This window comes from Mastigoproctus giganteus, chromosome 14 (assembly GCF_048544385.1).
Source record: "Mastigoproctus giganteus isolate SK-2022 chromosome 14, ASM4854438v1, whole genome shotgun sequence".
NCBI classification, from domain to species: domain Eukaryota; kingdom Metazoa; phylum Arthropoda; class Arachnida; order Uropygi; family Thelyphonidae; genus Mastigoproctus; species Mastigoproctus giganteus.
The window spans coordinates 25,307,356-25,327,809 of NC_143588.1; the positions used below are offsets into that span (position 1 = coordinate 25,307,356).

Sequence of the window (20,454 nt, forward strand, 5' to 3'; positions counted from 1 at the left end):
GAATTGATTGTAGTTACTAATTTTCAGATTTAGTCTTCTCAAGTCAAAACTGCATTTTAAAAGCTCTTAGCAAATCCTGAGATTTTATAATGCAAATATGTCTGCCAGACCAAAACAAATAAGCATACACACACACATTAAGTTTCTTGCACATTGTTTTGAATGATAAGCTATTTATTTTCCATGCAAACTCTATTAAATTTGTTGAAGCTGATGTTATATTTCTGATATGAAGAAAGATTTGAATTATTTGCTTAATTCAGGTGACACTGACAATTTTTATCAGTTTGTTAGAGTTTATTAGTGAAAGCCACTTAACTGATAATATTGTAAGGAGAAATTTAGAATACATACGTAAAAAAAAAAAATTCTGGTAAGTGGCTGTTTAGTATACAGATAAAAAAATCAATAAGAATTTAGTAATAGAAAACGTTTAAAAGAATCTGAAGCTTAGATTTTGTGTGTGTTTATGCAAACTATACAGCTTTGTTTTAAACTTAACATAAAAGAAATATCAAAAAATATAACTGATATTACTTTAACTAACCCACATTGGAAGTACCTGTTTACAGAGGCAGATGAAGGAAACTTACTTGGTCTTCTTAGGTGTTAAAAAGGCAAGTGTTAAAATTTTCATTGATTATGGCAGGTTTCCAAAACATCACAATAAATATGGGATTATTTGTGCATTGAAGTAGTATTTATGTTGTGCCCTCAGAATATTTTTCATTTACATAGCACAGCAGTGAAAGGCCTGGCTATTAATACATGCCATTTATAAATGACAGTGCCACCCAGAAGACTACAGTCTCACAAAAGAGACTATAGTATACCACATATATATCAAACATCTTGACTATAGCATTGCACTTTTCAAACTTCTTTAAGGTACTTTAATGGACAAGGATAAGTTTTATCATTTGTACCAGTTCTAATTGTAACAACACCATCCACTTCTTCTCCTACTTGTATTACAATCTGAAAAATATGAAACAGTTTTACATTCACTTAACATAAGTATTTTTTTTTTTTTTTTATTATTTTTTTTTTAATTAGTTTTTTTCAAGTTATCAAGAGATGTCTGATTTATCCCTCTCCCTTTGGCCCAAAGTAGAGCTAGGGCACAGTGACAACCTGTTTAGAAATAACTGCACTGAGTTGAAAAAAAAAAAAAAAAAAAAAAATACTCTCCTTAAAGAAGCATCAGTAGACAATTGCATGAAGTAAATAGATAATTATGAAATATCAAAATAGCTTATAGTTAAATATTTTCATCTAATCAAGAAGCAATAATACAGTAAAAGAGTTCGTTTACTATTACACCATTAGAATTTTTTAATTATTTAATAATCGATTATTTCATGTCAAATGAAAACAAGAAAATTATATTTTTAATATTAATTGGATGAAAATTTTAAAAAATATCACTTCTTAATTAAGGGAAAAGCAAAAATCGAAACTACTGAAGGAAGTAGTTTCGGAAAAAAACTGACTTAGAATTTTAAATATTTTCCTTGATGCAGATTTTGTATTTGTAATAACTGGGGAGTGTACTAATTGTGGTCCCAAAAGACCAAAAGCAGAAGTTTCAAACTTTTTTTTTTTAGTTTGAAACCAATAAACTAATCTTATGTGGAAGTTGACGGGTACTTACAAGTAACAAGCAAAATAAATAGTTACTACTAATTATTCATTTTTTATAATACTTTAAAATTTTAAAGTATTAATTAATTAATAAAATCCAATTATTATATGATACTAATAATATTCTCATTACATGGCTCTAATAATATTGAGGAAGATATAAGGATGTAATGTAATAGTGATACAGAAAAATAGATATTACTAAAAGCAGATACAGGTCGACCATCACTAATCCGGCCACCGGTAATCCGGTTCCACCGCTAATTCGGATATAACCCAGGGTCCTGAGCTGGATATCATCATTCTTATCTTTCTTGGTGATTCCTTTTGACTCTCTCTCTCTCTCTCTCTCTCTCAGGGTAACTCGGGAATTTTTTTGGCTGGTGCAGCATAGCTTTAGGCTTCCTAGCACCATATGGCTAATAATAATTTCTGCGAACGTAATTTCAAATTTCCCGGGTCGGTGCACCCGGTAAATTTGAAATTACGCTACTATTTTGGTGGCGTTGGTTGCAGTATCAGCTGTTGGCGCGAACTCGTAAACACTGGCAAGCCATTCCCACTTGTTTTTCTGCATTTATTATTATAACCTGCTCACATTTAGCCCCAGCCGTGGTTTCAATGCATAAAGGAAGTGCCTCTGGTGGTGTAAAGCGCAAACACCGTACATTGTCCCAGATAAAGTTGAACTTCTGAAAAAAACTCGACAGCGGTGTGTCTGTGAGAAGTTTCTCTCAGTTCCTCTTATCTTAGTTATTTTCTTTTAGCCATTCCTTTTTAGATTTTTTTTTTTTTTTTACGATACACTTATACAAACTTGCGGAAAAACACAACACACTACGATGGATAATACTGCGCGCTAACGAACGTTAATTATCCATCCGTTCGGGTTGATCTTGTTTTCACAAAATCTCTAACAATAAAAACAAACTTATTGCGATGTTTGAGAGTTTATTTTATAGTAATTAGTTTTATTGCAGCGCTCGCCGCGCGTGCAATAAACTAATCGCAAACGACCTTGATATGTATGCCGTAATAGTGTCACACGTATGTGGCCGACATGGCTTCTCAAGAAATAAAGTAACCAACATATGTGGCCACGTTGGCCACATATATGCGACATAAAAAAAAAAACTGTTTTTTTTTCATATACATTTTAAGCGAAAAAACGACAACACAGATATTACAATATTTATTTTAGAATTTCTAATCCAATTATTTCCTAAATATTTTTTGACCCCTGGGGAATTTTTTTTTGCGAATTCCTTGGCAGTCAATGTGTTAAAGGTAGAAGGAGGTGGTTGGCTGTTGGATAAAATGTATGTGCTAAAATAACCACCGGTGATCCGGCACCTCACAGGTCCCAGCGCTGCCAGATTAGTGATGGTCGAATTGTATTTTCAAAACTCAGTGTAAAATTATATTTTTGGCATACTAGTTTTAAGCTCAAAGCAGCAGGAACAGAGCATAACACTTAGAGCTGCTTATGTGGCCATGGTTACAGAATATAAACCCATGGTTTGCATATTCTGTAACCACGGCCACATAACAATGTCTGACCTAAAGCAACGAATATGTTGAAGTCAAAAAATTTAGAGACCTGTTCAATATGATTTGCCAAAGACAGCTGTATACGTTTAATTTTTTTAAATTGGAAAAGTATGTAAAGAAACTCACATAACATAATGGAAAATAATGCAAAGGAAACAAAGCTTACACACCATAACAACAAAATAAAAAACCCACAATTTCTCTCTCTCTCCCTCACTATTTATTCAGATTACCCAGTTCCACAATGTCAGATAGAAGTTGTTCTAACAATCAATTACATTCAAAACTTTTGAATGTATATAGGGCACGAAAGGTGATGTTGTTGTACACATTGGCACTAATGATATTAAGAGTAGGAGACTGGTGGAATTACTTAACAAGTACAGGTCGCCATTGAAAAAAAAAAAAAAAAAAAAACGTGGATTAGTGTTGAATTTGAAAGTATCTGCAATTCTGCCCAGACACAATAGGAGGGAGTATATGATGAGAGTCTTGTCGATCAATTCGGCCCTGCAGAGATTGTGCAAGGCTCAAGGGTAGAATTTTTTTCAGCCTGGTCTGTACTTGTTAACAGGAGAGACTGCTTCTACAGGGATGGGATACACTTAAATAGAAAGGGTGAAAGAATATTTGCTGATATCGATGCAGTGTTAGGTGGATCAGAAAACTGTTAGCTTGGGGACTAATACAAAAACTAATAGATTAACAGTAGCCACTGGCAGAGGTGAAAGTGATTCTTGCACTGCTATTGGAATGAGCAGCAGCCTGGAAAACAAGATGTGGGTATTTCAGAGACTGCTGGAAGTCAATCCGGTACAAGTAAACACATGGGTTGTGTTACGGTAGCTAAGAATAGGAACAGGTGCATGTATACTTGTGTGTACACCAATGCTAGGAGTTTGGTTAATAAATTTGATGAATTTGAGGTATTGCTCAAAATATCAAAGGGAGATATTGTTGGGATATCAGAGATATGGTGTCACACAGATATAAGGAATGCAGAACTGGAATTTGGGGAGTACAATGTGTACAGGAAGGATAGACAGGATAGGAAGGGAGGAGGGGTTATGCTATTAGTTAAGAAACACAAAATCCAAGGAAGTGAAGCCAGTTGACATTGCTGGACAGTGCAGTGTCGAGTCAGTTTGGTGTGACATAAGCATTGGGAGATCAAAATTGAGAGTAGGAATGTGTTATAGGCCTAATGACTCTGATCAGTATAATAAGAAACTGTACAGAAAAATAGAGTGGGCCAGTAAATCAGAGTCTTATAATGGGGGATTTTAATTTCCCAGATATTGACTGGAATTTGTGGGTTGGTCACTCACACGTTAGCAAGGATTTATTGGATGATTGTTTTCTATATCAGCATGTTCGGGAGGCAACTAGAGAGAGTAATACTCTTGATCTGATTATCAGTAGTGATTCTTCATGCATTAAGAATCTGCAGATAAAGGAACCACTAGGTGGCAGTGATCACAGTGTGCTGAAGTGGGATTTACTCAAAGAGGAAACTACCATCAGGGGTAAAGGGAAGGGCCTTTGCTTTCGTAAAGACGACTACAGTGGTCTGAGACAGTATTTAAATTCTATACGGTGGGACCAACTGATGATGTTACCAACAGCAAATTGAAAATGGGAAACATTCAAAGAATTAATCTTGGAAGCTACTAGGCTTTACATACCAACTAAGAAATATTGTTCAAGGTTTAGGCCTAAATGGATGTCAGATGAACTAATGGGACATATGGCAGAGAAGAAAAAGGCATGGCATACATATAAATTAATGCTTGACAGGGAAGCCTATAATAGATATAAGTTAGTCTGTAACCAAGTCAAAAAGGAGATTAGGCAGGCAAAGGCAGATTATGAGAAATCTTTGGCAAAGGAAGCAAACAAACACAGCAAAGAGTTCTTTACTTATGTAAATTCTAGAAGGAAAGAGATGAATCAGATTGGTCCACTGGATATTGATGATCCTGCTCAGGTGGCTAACAAACTCAATGAGTATTTCGCATCTACATTCACACGAGGAGTTATTCAGGAAGAGGAATGCCAGAGGTGAATTAAAATCTGGCAGTGAGCTAAATGATTTTGTAATAACTGAGAGTAGTAGTAGCAGCATGTGATGCAAGAAAGCAAGTGTATGAGCTTATGCAGCATCAACCAAAAAAAAAAAAAAAAAAAAAAATCACACCATTCCCTCCAAATGCCTGACCAGTTCCACCTTAAATTTATTCAACCTATCAACTTCCACAACAACAGATGGAAGTTTGTTCCATCAATTAACCACCAGCTGGCTAAAGGCAAATTTCTACATCTGTCTTTTCTTAATTTGAATTTATGCCCCCTAAGGTTCGTAATCTGATCAAGTGGAAGGATCCCATCAGAATTCAACGTGCTCAACCCATTCAAGGCCTTATACACCTCACTCAGATCACCGCGCAGGTGCCTAGTCTCCAGCCACTGCAATTTGCAGAACTTAAGCCTTTCTTGGTAAGAGGATCCCTTCATTCCCCCACCAATCTTGTTGCCCTTTTCTGTACACGCTCAAAGAAATCTACATCCTTCCTAAAATGAGGCCTCCATACCTGTACGCAGTACTCAAGGCGTGGCCTGACCATTGCCTTATACAGAGGGACATTCACCTTCTTCTCCCTGCTAACAAAATTCCTATATATCATTGACAAAACCCCATGACCTGCCCTGGCACCTGTCTGCATTGCTCAGAAAACTTCATGTCTGACTGCACAATTACTCCCAGGTCTTTTTCATTTTCTACCACCTTAAGCATAGTACCACACAGTTGGTACGTTTCTCTGGGGTTACTTCTACCCATATGCAGTACTTTGCATTTGTCAAGGTTAAACTTTAGTTGCCACTTCTTAGCCCATCTGCCCAAATTATCTAGATCCTGTTGCAGTAGCACACTGCCATTACTGTCATTAACATCCCTGCCAACTTTGTATCATCTGCAAACTTCGACATTAAGCCTAATATACCTTCATCAATATCATTGATAAATATACAAAACAACAGTGGACCTAACACCAAACCCTGTGGGACTCCACAGGGTTCGGTCTTAACATAAGTCCACGAAGAGCAGCACCCATTGATTAACACCCTCTGTCTTCTCCCACGTAACCATCCTTTTATCTATTGTAGCAACTGTAGAAATTGTTGAAAATAAAATAAAAAAAAGGCACCCAGGGTGGATGGGATCTATCCAGTTATATTAAAGGAGGCAGCAAAGGATGTAAGCAAACCCTTAGCCATAATTATGAGAGCTTCTTTGGAATTAGGGGAGGTACCCATGAACTGGAGATGTGTGCAAATGTGACCCCAATTCACAAGGAGGATCAAAGGGCAACACAAGTAATTATGACCTGTTAGTTTAACTTCTGTGCCAGGAAAATTAATAGAGGCACTGCTTAAAGAAGCACTGCAGGATCATCTAGACAACACTTCAGTTATAGCTTGGACACAGCACGGTTTTGTTAAGGGAAAGTCTTGCCTGAATAATTTGATTAGATACTATGATGTGCTCACAAAGGAAGTGGATGCATGGAACAACTTTGATATCATATATTTGGATCTTAGAAAAGCTTTTGATACTGTTGCACATGGAAGACTGCTGCACAAATTGGAGCAATGTGGCATTGGAGGCAAATTGCTGCTATGGATAAAGAGATGGTTGAGTGGGAGAAGACAGATAATGGTAATCAGTGGACAGTGGTAATCAATGGACACTGCTCATCGTGGACTAATGTTATTAGTGGAGTCCATCAGGGTTCAGTGTTGGGTCCATTGTTGTTTTCTGTATTTATAAATGATATCGATGATGGTATATCAAGCTTAATGTCCAAGTTTGCAGACAATACGAAGGTTGGCAAGGTTCTTAAGAATACTAATGAAGTATTGTAATTAACGACAGTACTAATGACTTTTCTAGATCCTGCAACGGGATCTAGAAAAATCGAGCAGATGGGTTGAATGGTAGCAAATAAAGTTTAACGTGGACAAATGTAAAGTACTACATATGGGAAGCAGTAACCCCAGAGTAATGTATCAAATCTCTGGAACTACACTGACAGTGGTAGAGAACGAAAAGGACCTGGCGGTAGTTGTGCAGGCAGATATGAAGTTTTCTGAGCAGTGTAGACGTTCTGCAAGAGTAGCTCATGGTGTTTTGTCAATGATATACAGGAATTTTTCTAGTAGGGATAAGGGATTATTCCCTTGTATAAGGCAATGGTGAGGCCACACCTTGAGTACTGCATACAGGTCTGGAGGCCTCATTTTAAGAAGAATGTAGAGCTGTTGGAACGAGTACAGAGAAGGCAACAAGATTAGTGAATGGAACAAAGGGTTGCTCTTATGAAGAAAGGCTTAAATTTTGGAAATTACAGTGTCTGGAGACTAGGCACCTGCGAGGTGATCTGATTGAGGTGTATAAAGCCTTAAATGATTTGAACATTCTTAATGCTGATGGGATTCTTCCTCTTGCTCAGAATAATCACCTGAGAGGACAAAAATTCAAATTAATAAAAGACAGATGTAGTATAGATGTGCAGAAGTTTTCCTTTAGCCAGCAGGTAGTTGGTTGGTGGAAGAGACTTCCATCCTTTGTTGTGGAAGTTGATAGCCTAAATAAATTTAAGGCTGAGCAGGACAGGTATTTGGGACGAATTTAGGGATGAAATAGGAGTGGTTTTTTTTTTTTTTGGCTGATGCTGCACAAGCTTGCCTTCTTGCATCACTTGCCTCCACTAATGCTAATATCTATTTTTCTGTACCACTATCACACATTACATTCTTATATCTTCTTCAATATTTAACAATATTATTAGAACCATCTAATGAGAATATCTGTATCATATGATAGTTGGATTTTATTATTTACTTAAAGACGAAACAACCATCAATGCTAAAGGGAAGGGCTATTGCTTTCGTAAAGGTGACTACAGGGGTCTCAGACAGTTTTTAAATTCTGTACAGTGGGATCCACCGATGATGTTACCAATGTTGAATTCTAAATGGGAAGCCTTCAGGGATTTAATTTTGGAGGCTACTAGGCTTTTTATTCCAACTAAGAAATACTGTTCAAGGTTTAGGCCTAAATGGATGTCAGATGAACTAATGAGGCTAGTGGCAGAGAATAAAAATGTATGGGATACATATAAAGTGTCAGATGACACAGAAGCCTATGGCAGATATAAACTAGCCTGTAATCAAGTCACAAAGGAGATTAGGTAGGCGAAGGCAGATTACGAGAAATCCCTGGCAAAGTATGCAAAGAAAAACAGCAAAGAGTTCTTTACTTATATAAACTCTAGAAGGAAAGGGATGAATCAGATTGGACCACTTAACATAGATTGGTTCACTATTGATGATCATGCTGAGGTAGCTGATAAACTGAATAAGTATTTTGCATCTACATTCACACATGAGGAGTTATTCAATGAGGGGAGTGCGAGAAGTTTATCAAACTGTAACATGGTGCTTAATGATTTTGTAATAACTGAGAGCAAAGTGGAGGAGAAATTGTTGAAGTTAAACATAAAAAAGGCACTTGGGCTGGATGCGATCTATCCAGTTATATTAAAGGAGGCAAAGGAAATAAGCAAACCCTTAGCCATAATTAGGAGAGCTTCCTTGTACTCGGGTGAGGTCCCCATGGACTGGAAGTGTGCAAATGTATCATCAATTCACAAAGGGGGTTCAAAAGATGACACAAGTAACTATAGATTTGGTAGTTTAACTTATGTTCCGGAGAAAATAATGGAATCACTGGTTAAAGAAGCATTGCAGGAGCATATAGACAAGACTGCAATAATAGTTTAGCCGCAGCAAGGGAGGTCTTGTCCGACCAATTTGATTGGATACTATGATGTGGTCACAAAGAACTGAATGCCAAAAATAATTTTGATATCAATTTATTCTTGGATGTCAGAAAGCTTTTGATAATGTTGTACATGGAAAACTGCTGTACAAATTGGAGAGATATGTCATTAAGGGTAAGTTGCTACAATGGATAAAGGGATGGTTGAGTGGGAGAAGACAGAGAGTGGTAACAATGGACACTGCTCTTCGTGGACATATGTTATTAGTGGAGTTCCCCAGTGTTCGGTCCATTGTTGTTTTGTATCAATGATATTGATGATGATATAACAGGTTTAATGTCCAAGTTTGCAGATGATACAAAGGTTGGCAGGGTTGTTAATGACAGCATGCTACTTCAAATGGATCTAGATAAGTTGGGCAAATGGGCCAAGAAGTGGCAACTGAAGTTTAACATTGACAAATGCAAAGTACTGCATATGGGTGTACCAGCTGTGTGGTACTACACTCAGGGAAGTAGAAAGTGAAAAAGACCTGGGAGTAACTGTGCAGTCGAATATGTAATTTGCTAAGCAGTACAGATGGGCTGCCAGGGCAGGTCATGGTGTCTTGTCAATGATATATAGGAATTTTACTAGCAGGGACAGGGAGGGGATTATCCCCTTATACAAGGCAATAGTGAGGCCACACCTAGAGTACTGTATACAGGTCTTGAGGCCTCAGTTTAGTAAGGATGTAGAGTTGCTAGAATGAGTACAAAGAAGGGCAACAAGATTGGTGAGGGGAACAAAGGGGTACTCTTACCAAGAAAGGGTTAAGTTCTGTAAATTGCAGCGCCTGGAGAGTAGGCACCAGCGAGATGATCTGATTGAGGTTTATAAGGCCTTGAATAGGTTGAGCAAGCTGAATGCTGATGGGATTCTTCCTCTTGCTCAGATTAAGAACCTGAATGGACACAGATTCAAATTGAGAAAAGACAGTTGTAGAATAGATGGGTGAAAATTCGCCTTTAGCCAGCGGGGATTTGTTTGGTGGAACAGACTTCCATCTTTTGTTGATGATGACCTAAATAAATTTAAGGCTGAGCTGGACAGGCATTTGGAATGAATGGGGGGGGTGAAATGGGAGGGTTTTTTTTTTGGCTGATGCTGCATAAGCTTGCTTTCTTGCATCGTATGACTCTAGTAATGCTAATCTCTGCGTAGTATACATTGTCGTGTGATACAGTACACTATAAAGGCCAGAAATTTAAAAGTCTATGGATATTGTGATGTCTAATGTTCTAATGTTTTGTTCCTTTGTTCTTTTGGGCTTTTAGTTGTTCGGCCCCTAATGGGACCCACCGTTACTTGGAGGCAGACCAGGTACATCCGGTATACTTATACTTACTCTGGCAGGTCCTGCCACCTAATTTCCTGAGATTTCAGTGGCTAGGACCTAAAAAAAAAAAAAAAGTTACTATAATTTACTTTGGAAGGCCGAATGGTTATAGGGTTGTTGCATGGTTGATTTAAGTTTTTTGAGTATGGGTTTGGAATAATTTTGGTTTCATTAGATGCGGTCGCAAAGTTAGAGAGAGGGTGGGGAGACTGAAAATTGGGGAGGTAAGACAGAGGTGGGATGAATAGAGAGGGAGACCCGAGATGGTCAGTGAGGTATGCCCATTCCCCACTAGGTGGAAAAAATGGGGTGGCGAGGAGATAATAGATTTCTCCTCCCCCCACCCAGGAAGTAGGAAGAAAGTACTGTGCAAGAGTACACTGGTATGTGGAGGCCAATGGCCTTGGCAGCAGGCTACAGCAATAGTCATGTTCCGTGAGTTTGTCTCAAAGGTCATATCTGCTGGTGTCAGGTTCAGGAGAAGTGTAGAGTCAAGTCTGAGCTCGGCACACCCAGGGTCCCGAGCTGGATATCATCATTCTTCTCTTTCTTGGTGAATCCCTTCTACTTTTGACTCTCTCTCTCTCTCTTTTTCTCTCTCTCTCAGGGTAACTCAGGAATTGTTTTTTTTTCCTGGTGCAGCATAAGCCTCAGGCTTCCTTGCACCATATCGCTATTAATAATAATAATGATCACTGGTGTCTTCCGCTGCAGAGGGATCTCGAGACAGGTGAGCATTGGACTGCGTCAATTCCGTGTCCGGTCCTGGTCCTGTTGAAAAAGGTCCTTAGTGTGGTTAGCTCAATCTTTCTGTTTGAATGTTTCTGTTCAATTAGGTTCAGTTGTTTCATTCAGTTACTGGCTTTAGTTGTGATGAATAGCAATAATTGTCCTCTCCCTCGAAAACACCTCTTGCGCAAACTTCGTGAAGGCTAGGAACTCTTCCCTCAAGTCTAGAAGGTGTTGCTCTAGTCCTGCTGGTAGATATGTGAGTTCCGTCATAAGTCAACAGCGGAAGTCCTCATAATGGTCGCAGCTGTGCTTAATGTGGGACCATGTTTCTGTCTCTCCACATGTGCAGAGGGGGTATTCCGTTATTCGAAATAAGTTAATGTGCCATTGAAGACACCATGGCCTGTCAGGAGAAACATTGTAAATAGACCTGGGTGAAACCAAGAGGGAGCTCTAGGATACATATATCTGACTGTAGGCAGGAACTTCCTGGTAATTTCCCTTTTGCTGAAGCAGACCATCTTTCCTGCCATGCCTGCTGCACATGATTCTCAAGTCTGGTCCTTTCTTCTCTTCTATTCCCCCAGAGTGTAGAGTAATCCTTTGGTCAGGTGGTACGTCATTCTGCAGCATATAACTTCTAGGTCGAGGGGCAGGACCCCTGCCAGGACTTGGATGGCATGCGCACTAACAGTACGGCAGGCATGGGTGATGACCAGGAGAATTGAGTGTTGTATGGTGTCCAAGATCGTTTTGATAACCATTAGCGTGCATTTTTTGAGCCCCCAGTCCTTTCTTGTTATTCTGGCTATTAATCGGGCATATCTTCTTATTTTTCTCTCAAGTATTTGAGATGAGGGTAGAAAGACAAGTTGGTGTGTAGAATGATACCTAGATGCTTCAGTTTGTTGACTAGTTTGATTGTCTGGCTATGGATTTTAATTTGTGGTGATCTTCTTAAGTTTAGGCTGCCTTTCAATAGTATAGATTTAGTTTTTGTAGTTGATCTTTTTAAGAAGTGGACAGTGGCCCAGCCTTGAAGGAGTTTAAGTGCTTGGTTTGCTTGTCTTCCATTTGTGCTTGGCTTTCAGCAGTGGGACTGTCAGTATTAGATAATCTGCAAAGGTCTGGGAGTTTACTTCCCCCGGGTCCAGGGCTTTGTCTAGGATCATATTCCAGAGCAGTGGCCCTAGAACTGAACCCTGGGGGCAGCCCCTGTAGAGCGATCTGGTCAACTTTTTATATGGTGCTATTACCTGAATTTCTCTGTTGGCTAACTAGGATTCCATATCTTCGTACAAATTCATAGGTGTGTTTGCCCTTCTTAGTCTAGCTAGGATGCTTGGCCACCAAATGGCAGTGAAATCAACTGAGATGGCAAGGAAATATTTTTTTGTCACACCCCACTGCCGCCCTCAATAGGCCACTCAGGGCTTTGATGGTCGAAGTTCCTTGCTTGAATCTATATTGTGTTGGCCTGGTTAGTCCAGCTGTTTCATAGTGGTGACTTATTCTTTTATCTATCACCCTTTCGAATAGCTTACTTGCCACTTTTTTAAATTCTGTACAGTGGGATAAACTCAGGGGAAAAATGGGAAGCCTTCAGGGACATAATCTCGGAGGCTACTTGGCTTTTCATTCCAACTAAGAAATACTGTTCAAGGTTTAGGCCTAAATGGAAACCTGATAATTTATATGCATCCCATACATTTATCTTCTCTGCCACGAGCCTCATTAATTCATCTGATATAAGCTTGACTGTAATCAAGCGACAAGGGAGGTTAGGCAGGCAAAGGCAGATTACGAGAAATCGTTGGCAAAGGATGCAAAGAAAAATAGCAGAGAGTTCTTTACTTATGTGAACTCTAGAAAGAAAGGGATGAATTAGATTGGATCACTTAACATAGATGAGTATTTTGCATCTACATTCATACATGAGGAGTTATTCAATGAGGGGAGTGATTGTAACACGGTGCTTAATGATTTTGTAATAACTGAGAGTAAAGCAGAGGAGAAATTGATGAAGTTAAACATAAAGAAGGCATCTGGGGTAGATGGGATCTATCCAATTGTATTAAAGGAGGCAGCAAAGGAAGTTAGCAAACCCTTAGCCATAATTAGGAAAGCTTCCTTGGACTCAGGGGAGGTCCCCATGGACTGGAAGTACGGGAAAATGTATCACTAATTCACAAAGGGGGTTCAAAAGGTGACACAAATAACTATAGACCTGGTAGTTTAACTTGTGTTCCAGGGAAATTAACGGTGTCATTGGTTAAAGAAGCATTGCAGGATCATCTAGACAAGACTCCAGTAATAGTTAAGACATATCATGGGTTTTTAAAGGGACGTCTTGTCTGACCAACTTGATTGGAAACTATGATGTGGTCATAAAGCAATTGATACTGTTGCACATAGAAGACTGCTGTACAAATTGGAGAGGGTAAGTTGCTAATGTGGATAAAGGGATGGTTGAGTGGGAGACGACAGAGAGTGGCAATCAATGGACACTGCTCTTCGTGGACAAACAGTATGCTATTCCAACTGGATCTAGATAAGTTGGACAAATGGGCAGGAATAACCCAAAAGAAATGTACCAGCTGTGTGGTACTACACTCAAGGAAGTGGAAAGTGAAAAACACCTGGGAGTAACTGTGCAGTCGAATATGTAATTTGCTGAGAAGTGCAGATGGGCTGCTAGGGCAGGTCATGGAGTCTTGTCAATAATATATAGGAATTTTGCTAGCAGGGACAGGGAGGTGATTATCCCGTTGTACAAGGCAATTGTCAGGCCACACCTAGAGTACTGTGTACGGGCACCTCCGTAGCCAGGTGGGAAGGAGCAGCAGTGCGTAGCACACGTTTCTTGATTAGACCGGGGTTCGAGCCCGTCACCACCAAATAGGAAGGATGCTGAAAGGTCAAGGGAATGACCACCGCATATTCCCGGAGCAATATGGCCTTAGTTGCTAATGCTCCTAAAAACCAAATAACAAACAAACAAACAGTTCTGTGTACATGTCTGGAGGGCTCATTTTAGAAAGGATGTAGAGTTGCTAGAATGAGTAGAAAGAAGGGCAACAAGATTGGTGAGGGGAACAAAGGGGGTGCTCTTACCAAGAAAGGCTTAAGTTCTGCAAATTACAGCAATTGGAGAGTAGGCACGTGCGAGGTGATCTTATTGAGTTGTATAATGCCTTGAATGGGTTGAGCAAGCTGAATGCTGATGGGATTCTTCCTCTTGCTCAGATTAAGAAGACAGTTGTAGAATGGATGTGTGGAAGTTTGCCTTTAGCCAGTGGGTGGTTGATTGCTGGAACAGACCTCTATCTTTTGATATGGAAGTTGATAGCCCAAATAAACTTAAGCTGAGCTGGAGAGGCATTTGGAATGAATGGAGAGGTGAAATGGGAGGTTTTTTTGGCTGATGCTGCATAATCTTGCTTTCTTGCATCGTTTGCCTCTACTAATGCTAAAGAAGGCAGCTTGTGGAAGATCTAATTATGTCTTACAAAAAACTGGGGTGCAATATGTCACTGAAGATACATTTCTTGCACTCGCATCTGGATTTCTTCCTGCCAAACTGTGGTGCTGTCAGCGACGAACATGGTGAGTGCTTCTATCAAGACATCGCAGCAATGGAACAAAGATACAAAAGCAAATCAGGTGCCTCCATTTTAGCCGTTGTTGGATGGTGTAAAGGGATGCTCCCAAAGCTGAATACAAGCAAAAGGTGGAAAGGTGCCGTTTTTGATGTTATTTGGTTTTTAGGAACATTAGCAACTAAGGCCATATTGCTTCGGGGATATGCAGTGGTCATTCCCTGACCTTTCCGCATCCTCCATATTTGGTGGGTCACGGGCTCGAATCCCGGTCTAATCAAAAAGCGTGTGCTATACACTGCTGCTCCTGCCCACCTGGCTACAGAGGCATCCCCGTTTTTGATACAGGTTTGTTCGTAGCTACATCTTACCACCATATAAATAAAAAAACCTCATATAAATATAAAAATATACTTTTTTTTTCGAACACAAGAACCAATCTGCCATTTTAAGCACTCCAAAATCTATAAATTAAACTTCTTTTCATGCCCGTAACAAGATATGACCCAAAGTTTGTTGTTTGGTGTAATTTGGCACAACATTATCATAAATTTTTGCATACTATCCATTTTGTCGTTTTTATTTGAATGACCTCAGTATATATTTTTTGAAGACTGAAGTTCAAAGGGATAATTGTCTCCCTTCCTATAGACTTATTTTTTTAATTTGCCTTTGTATACAGGATGAGCTGAAAGGTTTTATTTTATTTGCCTTTGTATACAGGATGAGGTGAAAAGTTTTTTGATTTTCCGTTGTATACAGGATGAGCTGAAAGTTTTTTTGATTTGCCTTTGTATACAGGATGAGCTGATATGGAAAAAAAAAAAAAAAAAAAAAATTCAGAAAGCCAATTTTTTGTTTGTTTCAGAAAGAAGTAAAGTTGTATAAATACAGGAATACCTTGCATAGTGTGGTTATAATTCGTGCCAAAAAAATACCGTGCTAATTGAGGTATTATTAGTATGTATTTTTATGTAATGTGTTCTGACAATTTATATATGCTAAAATATATAGGTGTTTGTTTTCTGTAAATTGAAGCGCCTGAGTAGCCAGGTGGGCAGGAGCAGCAGTGTGTAGCACATGCTTCTTGATTGGACCGGGGTTCGAGCCCGTGACCCACCAAATACGGAAAGGTCAGGGAATGACCACCGCATATCCCTGGAGCAATATGGCCTTAGTTGCTAATGCTCCTAAAAACCAAATAACAACAACTATAAATTGATGCACATGAAGTTCTTGCAAAAAAATAAATTAAAATGATAAAAATGAAAAATACTAGTAAGTACAGTACAAATTATTTTTATTGCAGTATATACATACCAAAAGAATGTAAGTGAAGTATGTATTGTATTTTTATTTTGAAAAATAACTGATCAGCGTAGTGTGCACAGTTCTTTTCTTCTTTTTATCTGAATACATCTCTTTATAACATCGAATGTCATTTTGCAACGCCTGCCTTACTTTCATATCTCGTTCGAATCTAGAAGAACTCTAAGCGCCATTACATTTCTTCTTTCCACTCATATTTGCACATAAAGGTGTAATGTTTTTAAAAAATAATCTTTCATAAAAATAGACAGCGAAAAATATTTGTACAGCTTACGCACAGTGAACAACCTCACCACTTGGAATCTAGACTGTTTACTAATGCATGAATGCTAGCAGAGTCTGAAACTCTGCTAGCATTCTGTCGCAATTCCCAATATATATAATGGGAATTGCGACAACAGTCAGCGTGGCCTTGAATCCATAACACATTGGCCTACGTGCTGGCATTATAATACATACATACATATCAAATGTATTGGTGCATAATGCAGTTAATTTGTAAAGCGCGCTATAGCAAAACCTGCACTATGCGAGGTATTCCTGTAAGTAAGGTTTCATGGCTGAAATAGGCCAGGAATTCTTGTAGTAAAACTATTACAAACATTGAAGTGGAATGATCATCCAAAGAGCATTCTGACTCTCCTTCACTCCAACAGTATGTGCTATCTATCAGCAATTAAACATTTTGAGTAGACAGGAAGTATTGCCAATCTTGCTATAAGCAGAGGACCATGTTCAATTTAAGCTAAATGCTAACAAGTGAATCAAGCTCTGGACTGAACCTCCCCTGCTGCAAGAAGTATTTTAAAAGAATCAGGATATAAGGGTTATATTCCAAAATTGTGTCATGCATTAATTAAAGATGATCAAGCCAGGAGAGCAAAATTTTCAGAAAAGTTTCTCTGTATGTTCAAATATAATGAAAATTTGTCCAATGGTTTTGATGATAATTTTCCAGATCAAATGAACATATTAACTGTTACCCTTGTGTTTATTTGATCACTGAGAACCCCAGTAACCAAACTGAAAAGGAATAAGCCCTTCAGGTAAAAACACCTGGAATTGGTTCTAAGAGTGATTTTTTTTTTTTTTTTTTAATGGAAATGTTATTTCAAGCTTTTTCTTTATTAATTTTACAATATTTTTACTTTTCTGAAAATGAAGGGAGACTATTTTTATGCAGAATGATGTTCCAGCTCATTATTCCCATGAAGTTAGAAAATTGCTGAATGAAAAATTACCAAAACAAGTGGATTGGACATGATGGCCCCATTCAGTTGCCAGCAGATTTAATCCCCCTGTAGATGTTTTACTGAGAAGCCATTTAAAAGCCTCTCAATTCCAGTAAGCCTCTTCCCACAGAGAGCTGTGACAAAAAAGGCTGCTTCATGCAATTTAATGCTCAAGTATTAAAAAGTATTTTAAAGTTTAGCATATCTTTCTATATGAGTTAATTTTTTATGGTTGTTATATAATAAAAGTTTAGTTTCTATACTTTTCCAGTGAATTCACAAGTGTACTTTGATTTGTGGGTCATCCTTTATTATATATAAAAAAAAAAATTAAAATGAAAAATCTTTCAAAAACTTGAAGTATAAGGTGTGCAACAAACCTGATCATGCAATAATTTTACTCCATTTTGACCATCACTAACTTGAATTGTGTGGGTTACTTGAAGAGGATGTTCCCCAGAATGAAGCTTTGCTACATATTTAGATGGGAAGTATCCAACCTTGCCAAGGCACTTTCCCTAAAATATAGGAAATGAAAACTTTCTCAGAAATATTTTGTTGGGTACTTGCATGCATTTCATATCTACATGAAATGGGTTTTAAAGCATATTATTTTTATAAAAGTATTTTACTAGTTTATAAAACTGATCATCAGTTAAGAAAGATTTAAAGTAAGACATTTTCATTTGTGTTTTAATTAGTTTATTGGTATGCAAAGGACAGTTGGCATAATTAGACCCCAAACAATGAAAACAACTAAAGAAATTGTTGGGATTGTTTGCTCTTTCATCTTGTTCAGATTATGCACTTGAGGGGGCATAAATTCAAATTATGGAAAGACAATTGTGGGATAGATGTTTGGAAATTTCCCTTTAGCCAGCAAGTGAGTGGTTGATTGCTGGAACAAACTTCCATCTGACATGAAAGTTGATAGCTTAAATAGATTTAAGGAAGAACTGGACAAACTTTTAGAGAAAATGGATAGGTGAAATGGGAAGCATGTTTTTTTTTTTTTGTTGGCCGATGCTGTATAAGCTTATTTTCTTGCATCATATACTACTGCCAATGCTAATTTGCTAACATCAAAATCCATCTCTAGGCCTAAGTTTTTGGGGTTTGGAGGAGTTGTAAAACTTGACCATGGGAAACCACCTGTCCCAGTGGTACAGTTTGGTCTGTCCAATAGTATTTTTAGGTCTTTCATGGTCAAGTATTAGAACTCCTCTCACATCTAAAAAAACTTGGCCTGTATTTTAATAAATTTTCTGTTTATACTCCGGAACGACAACCAAGTCAATAGAGTTTACAATAAATCGTCAATACAAATATTCATCATATTTAGTCATCACTGGCTTGACCCCCAGTCCACTCAAGGAATGCATGCTATGCACTCTGGCTCCTGACCACTGGGCTACGTCAGGCAACCCAAGTGTAGTCAGCCTATTTGGTTGTTGGGATTCTTTTGGATCTTAATTCAACAACTATTTTCAGCTTGGTTTGGTTAGGTGTATGATTTTATTGGCACATTAGCACCAATGGCTATTATTGCACCAAGACAAGGTTATAGCTTTAAAAATAGGTTACCTGGTCAAAAGGTTATGTAAGTATATGTTTAAAAGATGATATATATTCTAAAAGCATATGCTTTTTTTTAAATATGTATATATATTAATAAGTTTTAAAAATGTAAAACAAATGGTGTGTTATTGTTGTCGGATAAACTCTTGAGTGTATAAAGGCTCAGTCAAGTGGTAAAACATACATCAATAAAATCTGTGCACTTGATTAAAATATGTCTCAGAGATAAAACTGTGTCACAGGATTCACATATAAGAAGGTCATCAGTTCTCAGCAAATGTGAATGTGTCAGATGGTCGTGTACTATGCAGGTCTGAGCAAGAACTTCCTCTTACAATTCTTGCGTTGGCTGGACTGCCATGGTTCAGTTACAGGCTTTATATGATGTAAAATCATTTAGCATTAGCATTATTTGAGGCAAGAAAGCAAGCTTATGCAGCATCAGCAAAAAAAAAAAAAAAAACCTCCCATTTTACCCCAAATTACTGTCCAGCTCAGCCTTAAATTTATTTAAACTATCAACTTCCACAACAAGAGATGGAAGTCTGTTCAGCAATAAACTACCCCATCTTCAATGTTGAAGATTCATCCAGCACAAATAGAAATTGGATTACATTAATAGTATTCACATTTAAGTACAATCCCTTTTTTATCTTCAGTATGTCACCATATAAGCTATCACTGGTCATATAACCACCTGTTCAGCAAACAGGATTAAAAACCAAATCTGTAATTGTTTCTAGAAGTTAAGTTCTAAATTTTTAACTTTACTGTAGATAAAAATGCTGGAGGAGAAGCAGGTTAAATCCTCAATGCCACAAAGGTAACCCAAACTCAAGGAAAGGGAACAATTATCCATTTACCTTGTATCTACCATTTGGGATCTTAGTTCAAGTCTCTTGAGAAATACTTTTATTCGCAAAATCCTGAAAGGCTTCGAAACAACCACCCACAAGCAGGGTGAACATTACTGTCTAACAATTCAGGAATTTTTCTCATCAGTATCTGTCTTGCATCAGAATGGAGACCACAGTGAAACAAAACATGAAGCAAAGTTTCTGCTTCTCCCCATGTATACTAGGGATCTGGCTCGTGCCTCCTCTCAAACAGTTTTGACCTGAGTGAGCCATGTCCTGTCAATAAATACAAAGTATTCATACCGGGAGAAAACTATAGCATCACAGTTTTCATATCCACATATTCAACCTTCGGAATGAATTTTCTTGTTACCTCTCCATACTCACTACTATTCCAGCGTTGTTGTCAAACTTCTACCAAGCAAGTCCAAATCCTTGTTTTCTCATTTTGAGATTTGGTCTGAAGTAATGTCTAGTTGGGTTAAAAAACAAGCTCTTTTTTAATTTACTTATCATGCCCAAATAAATAATATGTAGATCTAAAGGAAATGTGCCAGCAAGCATTTGCAGGGCATTATTAGAGACTGTATGCGGCATGTAGTAGTAGTATGCAGCATAGTAGTGACATGTGATGCAAGAAAGCAAGTGTACCAGCTTATGCAGCATCAGCTAAAAAAAAAAAAAAAAAAAATCACACCATTCCCTCCAAAT

The 20,454-nt window shown here is 38.0% G+C and overlaps 1 protein-coding gene across 2 annotated transcripts in view; it reads right to left on the reverse strand.

The window, feature by feature from the left end:
• Window positions 1–551: 551 nt before the first annotated feature.
• The window catches only part of Stacl (SH3 and cysteine-rich domain-containing protein), an 876,542-nt gene continuing 856,639 nt past the window's right edge, over window positions 552–20,454 (reverse strand). For both annotated transcript variants that reach the window (XM_090388808.1, XM_090388807.1), the window contains 2 exons: window positions 17,689–17,826; window positions 552–978 (listed from right to left, as the gene is read on the reverse strand). In XM_090388808.1, coding sequence (XP_090244934.1) covers window positions 874–978; window positions 17,689–17,826 — 243 coding nt within the window. In that variant the 3' untranslated portion in view covers window positions 552–873. The remainder of the gene's footprint in view (window positions 979–17,688; window positions 17,827–20,454) is intronic.